The sequence below is a fragment of the Acinonyx jubatus genome, chromosome B2 (genome assembly GCF_027475565.1).
Source record: "Acinonyx jubatus isolate Ajub_Pintada_27869175 chromosome B2, VMU_Ajub_asm_v1.0, whole genome shotgun sequence".
NCBI classification, from domain to species: domain Eukaryota; kingdom Metazoa; phylum Chordata; class Mammalia; order Carnivora; family Felidae; genus Acinonyx; species Acinonyx jubatus.
In genome coordinates, this window is record NC_069385.1 from 70,451,251 (window position 1) to 70,462,580 (window position 11,330).

The following is an 11,330-nucleotide window of genomic DNA, read 5'->3' on the forward strand; positions in this document are numbered from 1 at the left end:
TATTTTTCTCAACTATTTTTGCAAATGATCACATTTAATCTTCACATCAACCCAATGACTTAGGTGCTATTTTATCTGAAGTTACAGAGGAGGAGAGGGGCGCAGAGAAGTGTGCTCACTCTCCACTATGTGGCAGAACTTGAACGCAAACCCTGTTGTCTGATTCCAAATCTAGACACCACTGCTTTCTCCTGCCTCACACAGAAGAGTGTAGAATCCAGACAGGACACCACATGATCTCCTGAAGCCCCTCGCAGTCCCAGGGTCCTTGATTTTGTGATTCTGCCTCCAAGTGGCTGGCACCTCTTCCCTGTGCCTGAGACTATTTTATCTCAGGGAACTAGCTCCCATCTCCCAGGCTCCCCTCACTGGGAGCTCTGTGCCCCCTTCTCCTTTGTAAGCAAGCTTAAGCTTCAGGAGGTAACTCCAGGTGGCCTCTGGCTCCTTACTGTAGCTTTGAAGGCAACCAGTGCAACCTCATTTAGCTGGACCTTTCAGCTGGCCAAATACTGGAAACATCTTAGGTACTGTGCCTGTGTCAGGCTAAGGAAGAGAGAGACCACATGATGTAGTTATGATCTAAGTGTGGATCCTCAGACTATATACACAGTGATCCTCTGTCTCATGGTAAGCCACTGTCCCAATGAGAACCTCAGAACAAGACATTTGAAAAGCATAAATAAATATTGACCTGTTATCAAGGACTTCAGGGTATTTTTTCTCTCTTTTTTAAATTAACGCCCAGGGTGCCTGGGTGGCTTAGTCAGTTAAGCATCCGACTCTTGGTTTTGGCTGAGGTCATTATCTCACAGTTCATGAATTCAAGCCCCTCGTCAGGCTCCACGCTGACCATGTGGAACCTACGTGGGATTCTCTCTCTGTCTCTCTGCCCCTCCCCCACTATTGTGCACATTCTCTTTCTCTCAAATAAAATTTTTTTAATGTTTTATTTATTTTTGAGAGAGAGACAGAGCATGAGTGGGGGAAGGGCGGGGATAGAGGGAGACACAGAATCCGAAGCAGGCTCCAGGTTCTGAGCTGTCAGCCCAGAGCCTGACGTGGGGCTCGAATTTGCAAACCATGAGATCATGACCTGAGCCGAAGTCAGACACTTAACCGACTGAGCCAGCCAGGTGCCCCTCAAATAAATAAATAAACTTTAAAATAAATAATAAAATAAAATAAAATAAATAAATTAACTCCCACCAAGCAGGGGAAATTTACTCGTGTGCAGTGGTTAAGTCACCTACAAAATAAAGCTCAAGCTTCTTAGCAAGACATTGGTGCTTTCCAAGGTTCAGTCTGTAGCTATCTCCAGCATCACCTTCCACTCCTATCCTTGAACTTGACCCCTAATAAAATCAAGCTCTTCGCACTTCCTGCCATCTATGTTCGTACTTCCGTGTTTGTGCCTCTGCTGTCTCCCCTCTACCTTGGACGTTTCTCGACCATTTTCTTCTGTAATTTCATCCTTCATCCTTTGAGACTCACATTACTGCCACGTGTCTAGGAAACCCCTTCCCTGAGTCCAAGCTGAGGCTGGGCACTCACCCTGGAGCCCTGATCTGACCTCTGGCTTCATGCTTATCACCGCAGTCTTGCGTCGTCTGTGTGTGTCTGTCTCCCCAGCCCCCCACCCTAGGTGGTAGGTTCCTCACAACAAGGACAGTGACTGGATCACCTCTCAGTCTCCAGTGCAGGCCCGGTGAAGCCTTCAGGAAATGTCTATTGCCCTGAAATTTCTTTGAAATTGTGACCAGATTGTGGAATTATGAATTCCTTCTTTCTTTCAAACTTTTCTTGAATGTTGCTTTAACAACAACAAAAAATTGTATTTAAGCCACATAAGGGGGCAAGACATTGTTGGTGGTGAATATGGGTCTTCTGAAAGCCTACTGGGCTTAGGGAGGGACCCAGGCAAGGCTGAGCCTGCTCAGTACAACTTGTCAGGACATTGGGCATATGTCCATGATCATTCAGCCCTGTGTAGAATGAGTCTCATCACCCATGTTTGAGAAACACCTGATTTTTGTAATTAGAGTTCTGTCCTTCCATGTACTTGTGTAATACCAAACAAACAATAAAGTCTAAGCCACACACCAGGCAGATACCTAAAGCACTTTGCTTAATACTGTTCAGTTGAAAAATGGAGAGGGCACCTCCTACTTCTCCTCCCACTTTTTTGGCAACTTCTTAAATAATATGCTACATTTTGCTGCCGCATGAGAGTTTCCTGTGCTCATCACTGTATATCTGTGACTTAGAGCTTCATGCTTGTAACCAGGGCCTTGATTTATACTGCCTTTCCTGCGAAGAGCCAAAACACGGTCACAGCAGCATTTCATTTTCTTCCCCTTAAAAGTGGCCCAGAACATTTTGCAGATTAGTAGGGGGTTGGTGGCTTTGCAAATATGATGTGGCAGGATCGAGACTGAGACACTCCTCCTGGGGCTGGGTGGTGTTGCCTCCCACTTTGCAGACCTCCAGGTCTTCCTGGCTGTCCGGGTTGCACAGCCACAGATGTAAGATATTTTCCACGAAGAGACTTCCTGGATGTTCTGTTTCCTATCCGGCACCCTCTAACTGCGGGGTCGTGCCTGCTCACCTAGTCTGGGCGGCAGGTACGGCACTGGCAGGCAGGGGCAGGCCAGTCTGCCCTGCCAGTCTCCCGCACACACACACCCACTCCCCACCGCCATGCTGCCTCCGGCACGCCACTCAGCTTTTGCAAACTTGCATAATGTATTTCTCTCAACTTGCACTGGTACATCTGTTTATTTTTCATTTTTAAAACATGTTTTCTTGATAAATTTATAAATATTTTAGCAGGTGCCCTTTCCCCGTGTAAATCTCTGTCTCCTATACACATGCCCACGCTGCCTGCCAGATTGCATTCATGCTACAGCACGTACAGCTCCCATGTCAGAGCCCCCGTGTTGTATGTTTGCTTCTCTCCCCTGCTTTCTCTCTCTCTCTCACTCCCCCCCCTCCCCCGCCTTCCATTTTCTCTCCCATCTGGTGGTGATGTCCAGTTTCCTCATCTCTTTCACTGTGTGTGCCTCCTGGAACCTTTGCATCTTCTCTCCTCACGCAGATAGTTCGGATGAAACTTTAACCAGTCTCCCCTCTGGTGGCGAAATTCATCTCTCTGATGGGATGATGAATTTTAGTAACACAAGAGCTTGTGTGGGATTTTCTTTGAGGACAGCATCTCAGAACCATGGGCTAGTCTGCTAGGGCTCAGTCACCACGCCTCTGTCTGCCCTTCCCATGTCACAGTCCCCACCTGTACTAAAGAGGATCTGTTGTGTTCAGTCTGTATGCTGCAAAGGCCAGAAGGCCTGTTGTTTGATGGAACCGTATGAAATTGCCAATGGTTGATTTTCGTTGTTGATTTTCGTTGATTTTTCATCAGTTTTTTTTTTTATGAGACTTTCCTTTTTAGAGAAGTTTTTGGTTCACAGCACAAGTGAATGCTCCTGCCCCCTGCCCCTATACACTCATCACCACCAGCCCCCCCTTATCAACATCTCCCACCAGAGTAGTGCATTTGTTACAATTGAGGAACCTATTTTGACACATCATAATCACCCAAGTCCATAATTTACATCAGGACTCATTCTTGGTGTTGTATATTCCATAGATTGGGACAAATGTATCCACCATGACTATATCATTGAGTAAATTCACTGCCCTAAAAATCCTCTGTGCTTCACCTGTTCATCCTTCTCCCTACCCCAGCCCCTGGCAACCACTGGCTTTTTTACCATCTCCATAGCTTTGCCTTCTTCCAAAATGTCATAAAGTTGGAATTGGCCCATTTCTGACCTTCAGAAATGGCAAACCTAACACATTTGGGGGAGATTTTTTTTAACTCCAAAGTTTGGGGCTGAGGGTTTTCCAAATGATTCTCTAAAAACCCCCAAATCCAGGAAACCAGAACTTTGACTCCCTGTAGTTTTCTGGTTGGTGGTGATTTTGCTGGCCACTTGGACAGACCCCAGAGAGGGATGAAGAGCTGCCACAGGGAAGGTGTGAGGCTTTCCAGCACATCTGGACATCTGGATAGGCTGCTCCGATAGGACACTTGAGCCCGGGCTCCTTAAATATACATTTTGTAGGTGCCTAGGTCCTGGCCTAGCCATTCACGAGTTACACTGCAATGCCAAATGCAAAAATAAAAGTTGGAAAACCCCCAGAAACCGGGCTTCTGTCCTCCCGTTCAGGCTTGATCAGGCCCCCTCTCTTCTCTCTGCTGTCCAGGTGTGTGAGAAAGAGAAGCTGTTGTCAGAGAGGAACCAGCTGAAAGCCTGCATGGGGGAGCTGCTGGACAACTTCTCCTGCCTTTCCCAGGAAGTGTGCCGCGACATCCAGAGCCCCGAGCAGATCCAGGCCCTGCACCGGTACTGCCCTGTCCTCAGACCCGTGGGCCTCCCCGCAGCCTCCAGTATTAATCCTGCGCCCTTGAGCGTGGAGCAGAACCTGGCCGCCTCCCAGTGCGCGGTGGGGGAAAGCGCCCCCTGCTGCCTGGAGCCGGGAGCGGCTCCCCCCGGGCCCCCCTGGGCGCCCGGCAACACCTCGGAAAACTGTACTTCCGGGAGGAGGCCGGAAGGCGCTGACCCCGGAACCTTCTCGGAGAGAGGGCCTCCTCTTGAATCCAGGAGCCAGACGGTGACCGTGGATTTCTGCCAGGAAATGACCGATAAGTGTACGACCGACGAACAGCCCAGGAAAGATTACACCTAGTGACGCGGCCTGCCTCCCAGTTCTCACGCCTCTCCCACCCAGGTGTTTTCCGGTCAGCCTGTGGTGCTGCTCATCTGTTGTCTGGAAGAACCGAGAAGGAAATTGGTGCACACTACAGCGTTCTTAGCAGCAATACTGTTTTTGAGTATTCCCTCCTCTCTTCAAGCGGGAGTGATATACAGTTCCCTTCACAATGGTGCTACCCCTTGCTCAGGCGAGGAAAGACGGGCGGTGCTGACGCTGCCTGTCTGTGGGTTAATTTCAGTCTCAACAGGGATAGACTAGAACACCTCTAGGACCCAACCACGGATTTTTTTTCTCAGTGGCCCATGTCACAAACCCTATCTCAGGAATTTCTTCTGAATGTTCAATTTTTTTCATTGAAGACAGCTTCTATACACATCAAAGTTTTATAGCTAGACTGTACATATTATATATATAATATAAATATAAGATATATATATATCCATATGCAAAAGTCCTGCATGCCTCAATTTTCTCATCCTAAAACTGGAAAACTTCATTTCTCATTTATAAACAGGTTCCAACATTCCTCTTCTTTTGTCTCCGATGCTAGAACTAGTTTGGTAACTGTTAACATGGTCATTTTTCTTGCTTCACAGTTCAATTTCAATTTGTACTTATTTATGGAACAGAATTCAATGTTGGAAACTTCTTTTGAGGCTTTATTTCAGACCCTTTTTTTGTTTGTTTGGTTTGCTTTGGGCACCGTCAGATGGTGTCATCTGAGTGTTGTGGGTTGTTTTTTTGTTTTTGTTTTTCTTGCAGATACTGTACAGTCATGGTCAACTTTGCCACTTGCACTGAGTTTTGGGTCAAACCTATTTTCTTAAATGAAGTTGTTAACTTCGGTATAACTCGAGTATACTGTATATTCTTTGCTTTTAGTTTAAAAGTAAGACATTTTAGCTAATTAAAAAGCACTCAGGTGATAATTATGTAGGAAAAATAATCTTGCCAAATAATGAATTCATCCTAGGATGTGTAGACAATAATCTGCTTGAATATTTTTATATTTCACCTCCTCCCCACCTTTCCCAGAAGCAAAGTTTAAATGCAGAGAGTTCAGAGTTGATGCTGGATGTTCAGACTCCTAAGTGGGGAGAGTTTGGACGTCCACTCAAAAGTGCATCCAAACAGCAGGAACCCATGATTTTGTACCAGAACTCAGCAGGCATTGGCTCCTAAAAATCAAGTTAGAACTATTTTCTCACCCAGGGGGCAAGTCCCATTCATTTCAACCTATCCTCAGGCCCCTGCCTGCCCATGAAAGTGCAGTGCAGGAGGAATTTCTTGGAAGGATTTGTCTGATCAGCCACCCCACTCCCTTGCCCAGGCCCCAGCTCCCAGGACATCTCACCTGAGTGGGTTTGAATCACAGCGCCAGGCGTCCTGGGTTAATGCAGTTCACCCAGAGTAGGAGAGAGCAGGGCACATGTAAGCCTGGGGTCTGTCCCTAATACAGGCAAAAGCATTTCTTTCTCCCTCCCTTCTCCAAATGCTTTGAGTTGAATTCTGAGGTTTTTCTGCTCGTCTCTTGTCCAAAGGCAGATTTCATTCTGAGGCTTTGGATACAGTATGGCCAAGGAGCCCTCCCTATCCCCTTCCCCCACCACACACACACCTACCCTCACCTGATGATAATTTTCTTCTCTTGCTGCAAAACTGGTTGGCTTGCAACCCACAGAGAGCAGCTTCCCTTGGCTCTGGGGGCGTGCTGGCCCCTGGCCACGTTTACAGGAAGATGTGCCCAAGACCCTGCCGCCAGCCTAAGAGGAGGAGGAATCCGCTCCCTCCCTCCGGTCGGCCCTCCAGCCTGGCTGCAGGTAGAGTCCTGAAAGGTTTGATGTGGGGATGGGGTGGTGGGCAGTGGGGACTAGATGGTTGACTTTGTTTCTTTATTTGTGCCATTGTTTGGACAATATTAAAGCTGCATGTAAAAGGGGAAATTAGTATATGACGTAGGCGAAAAGTGAAATCATAGTAACATATGTTTTAGTATTATTAACTCTTTTCTGTACAAATATTAGCGCTAAATGTTTAAATATGTATGAATGCCAGAAATTTGTTGGTTCATGCGGTAGGATAAAAAAAAAAAAGGCTTTTCTTTTAAAATAGTTCCGCTTTTAAAACCTGCCTCTGGGTTTTTGTTTTTTCTCGTGTGCGTGTGTATGTGTGTGTGCTAGTCTGAGTCAGATTTTGGTAAAGCTCAGCGTAGGAGCTGCCATTTTTATTATGGTTGTTGGAATTTCTTGGCCTAGTGGAACGGTTCTGTGCTTCACCGTGGGGTTTGCCTTTGTGGAAAACTGGTGACAGCTGGAATTTAAATTCAATGTGAATCATGTGATACATCACAGGTGATATACATCCACAGGTGTTAATGGTGGAGGAGTCAGCCAACAGTATTGTTTAACTCTCATGTTGCCTTTTTTAAGTGACCTCCTCTTCTTTTGAAAAAAGAATGTTTTCTGCTAGTATCATAACCAGGTCCAAACAAGCTCGCTGGCCTGACTTACCCTGGCGACAACTCATGTGCAACTGGTAGTCTTGACCACATTCCATCAGTCTCCCCGCTGTCTGTTGTTTGGTCCGCACACACACACCTGTGCCACGGCCATTTCCAGGTGGGGAGGGGTCTCCTTATTTTCCTCCACCCTAACTCAGCCCACATCCTCCTTCCACCCACCCCCGCCTCGCTTTTCTCCCCCTTCCCCAATCAAACCCCTACAATGGGACTGGTTAAAAACACTGCTTGGAAAACTGTCTTTCCATTTCTTAGAGATTTCTAACAGGTTGTTATGATTTTGTTCACTATGTACCATAAACAGTGACTGGCTTTGTGCAATTGTCTATGTGACTTGTCTTGTCTTTTACTACCCTGAACCATGTGTTCATCCAAATTGTTTCTGGGTTGATTCAAAGGGAGGACTAGTTGGGGACCAGAATCCAAATTGCCTCAAGTGGAGTTTTAAGAACCAGCCTGTCTCCTTTCCCTGGGATCCCTTAGTGAGGCCCATGTCTTTTATGAAAAAGAAAAGCAAGTTAATAGCAAAGAACAGTGTTTGCACAGCATGGTGGCATTTAATTGTGCTTTTAAAGGTCCTTCCTTACAAAAATAAAGGACCCTGCTGCCATGGCCTGCTTAGGAGGATCCCTGCCACAGCCGAGTTGGGTCTCCAAAAACGTAGGCGTGAGCCGTTAGGGCAGGAACAGTGGAGGTGGCCCTGTGGCTGGTTAACATCCGCCTGGATCTAGTCCTCCCCTTGGATCCACCTTTGTTCTACTTGTATGTGCAGACAACCTCACTTCATTCAGGTTGGTCAGGCTTTGGGCAGGTGAGTGCTTTGCTGTATGTGTTTGTTTCTCTGCGTTATCTGGGGGTGCCTTGAATAAAATCAAACTTCATTACATACTGATTCTGGAACAAAACAGTTGCGAAAACAAAACAAAAGAGCTGTCAAACTTACTAGGCCATCCTGCTATTTCTATTCCGGGTTCCCTACCAATGACTCAGGCGTCAGAGGTGATGCTGCAGTATAAAACATTATTTTGTATATTGTACAAGTAATTTATTAACTGTCTTTCTAAAAGTATGCTGCTTTTAAGATGCACTATGACTTTGGATTTAATCCTTGTATTGCTTTCCTGAGGAAGTAAAAAAAAAAAAAGGTTAGTGATTAGAATGCCAGCTGCCACTTCTCCTTAAAAAGGAGGCCAGGGACCAGCTCTAGGACTTGCATGACAGAACCACCAGACATCAAGTGGGCACAATGTGAAGTTCAAAGCTATTATCAAGAGGTCTAGGAGTGCCTGGCTGGCTCAGTCAGTAAAGCATGCGACTCTTAATCTCGGGGTTGTAAGTTTAAGCCCCATGTTGGGTATAGAGATTACTTAAAAAAATCTTCTAAGAAAAAAAAAAGATCTATACCTACACTTTCTCTTTTAATATTTTATGATTGCCATTAAAGAAGAAACAAAGGTGTATAAAGTATACACCTTTTAAGAAACTGCAAAGTCCTGTCCCTATGGGCCGCTCCACACTGTGGTAGCAGAACCCTCTCAGAGCGAGTAAGGCCTGCGAAGCGCTTTCAGACCCCACTTAGCTGGACCCCTACATTACACCCCATTTAAACTAGCAGCTGCTTAATAAATGACTTCAATCTGCTCCCCTACCGCTTACAGTCTTGAAGGAGTCGCAGACCTGGAAAGGGAGCAAGAATCAAGTTTTGTCCTCAAATTACTGTAAATAGACTGAGGGACAGAATTTCTTTTTGTTTTTTTAAGGAATAAAGCTGTTCACTCTATCATGAGTTAGTATCTCTTCCCAAAATCGAGGATCTTGTTGTAGGTGCAGTTTTTGGCGAGTCAGTCCACAGTGCCGTGCCCTATGTGGAGTTGGTTTTCGTGCAGGAAGTCTGTGTGCATAGAGGCAATCTGTGTTCAAGCTGTATGTTTCCAGTACCGCCCGAGCCATCTCCTGACCCAAGCATCAAGGACTGATGCTGTAGAATAGAATATATTTGTGCACAAATAGTGTGTGCAGATAGTATTTGTACATAGAAAGGACCTATTGTGGCAAATTGAGGATAAATTATTCAACTGACGGTGCAAACACATTTCTTGTGAAGAAAAGGAAGTGTATAGTATTTTCCTACACTCCACCCTGGGAGGTGATATTTATATCCAGTGAATATCCACGCATTTTAATCATAATATGAAAATGACGCTGCCGTTCTGTGAAGAATACCCCTTGGTTGCAGAGGCCCCACTTTGTAGCTTTGGTTTGATGTTGTGACATGGTGCATGCGTCTCGCTATCAAGCAATGGCTAAACAACTCTGACTTTCACTTCATTCCAGTTTACTGACCTCAGATAAAACAGTGGCCCTCCTTAGAAGCAGAAGTGCACCAAGACCATCCATTCAGTGCCAAGTGTTCCTGGGGGGTTAACGGACACGTAGATGAGGAAAGAGGGAAGGGACTTGGACAAAGAGGGTTTTTCCTACCAATGATGCTAAGTCTCCTACCAAAACATGTCTGCAGGCAGAGGGGTGACCTCCACCTGGTCCTAACGATGCATTGGGTGCGTGTGAATGCTGGGATGCCGTCATTCACACTCTGACACAAGAGACCCGCCACTTCTAGTGAGTGAACAGGAACCTTCCAAATGCACTTGGGAACTTTGGGCTCTGGTTAGACACAGCCGTTCAAGGCAAGCACCACCTTTGCTTGTGAGGCCAAAAGGGCCTGGGAGAATTTGTTCCAGAACCAGTCTGATACAAGTGCACCTCTAATATATGCCTTACAAACTCCAGAGGCCATATTCAAAACAGGGTCTTCTCAGTGTATGCAAGGGGCCACAGCCCTTCTTCTCTTCCTCCCCAGGTCGAACAATACGGACAGTTTCACACATATCTACCTGTATAACCCTCTGTACCTCTCATAACTGCTCAACGACTGTAACAGGTTACATCAGGTGTTTTTCTACATACTTTTTACACAGATTCTATGCGATTAATGTAACTTAATTCAATGCATCATTTTATTGTACTAGTTCTTAGGCTTGTCTTTTTTTTTCTAAGTGATTGTGGTTTTTGTTGTGGTTTTTACTGTAAAAATGAAATGGCTGTTGATGCTTATTCTCTGTAACTAAGAATTTTTACCTTTTTTGGGGGAAAAAAAGCATTGCTATGAACTAATGAATTGAAACTTCATTTACTCATTGTAAATACACTATTGTGCAAAAAAAAAAATATTTCACTCAGTTGAATTGCTAGTGTTAACTGAATTTTGTCTCGACACCATTTCTGTTGATGAAATAAAGACATATCATTATGCATTGTAGGCTGGCTTTCTCTGCCCCTGAACCCTGTTACAGATCACAGGGCTGGAGGCCTTAGGAAATCTTTTCTCCCAGAGAAGCCCTGTGACTTCCTCTAGTTTGGACCTTTACCTGCTACCTGATTAATATGATTAGAAATCTGAAACATGTGATACTGCTAAAGTGACTCCTCAGATCCCCAGTGCCTGTGAGAGTAGATAATAGGCATTAAATGCAATTTCCTGGTTTTGATGTTGTGGGTAGCTATGCAAAATGTCACCACTGGAGGGAGGCTGGGTGAAGGGTATTGTTTCCTACAAGGGCATGTGAATCTACAAGGATCTCAAAATAATAGGTTTAATTTAAAAGAAAAAGCTAAATGAAAGTCAGCCAAGAGAAAGGGGCATTAAACCAACACCAAGATACAATGATTAGCAAGACAGGGAGTTTAGAATTGTGGTTAAGGGAGTAAATACATTACAACTAGAAAAGTATATCTGATCATTTTGAATCTTGGATTTTGATATAAACAGAAAGCAAGGTATTGAATGGAGGGCAGGCCAGATGACCATGAGCGACGCTGGCCTCACGTGTTCTGGCTAAGCTGTCAGGCCATAAATAATACGTTCTCATGGTGTCTGAAGAGCGCCGTGCTGCTGAGATCTGGGCTTCAGGAAGTACATGGCCTTGCCCCATCCACCAGATGGGAAAACTGAAATTTAAGGTTACTGAATTCTACTCCC

At 45.3% G+C, this 11,330-nt stretch overlaps 1 protein-coding gene across 8 annotated transcripts in view; it reads left to right on the forward strand.

The window, feature by feature from the left end:
* BACH2 (BTB domain and CNC homolog 2) overlaps positions 1–10,605 on the forward strand; it is a 354,258-nt gene extending 343,653 nt beyond the window's left edge. For all 8 annotated transcript variants that reach the window (XM_053222463.1, XM_053222465.1, XM_053222467.1 and 5 more), the window contains one exon: positions 4,264–10,605. In XM_053222463.1, coding sequence (XP_053078438.1) covers positions 4,264–4,746 — 483 coding nt within the window. In that variant the 3' untranslated portion in view covers positions 4,747–10,605. The remainder of the gene's footprint in view (positions 1–4,263) is intronic.
* The last annotated feature ends 725 nt before the right edge of the window (positions 10,606–11,330 follow it).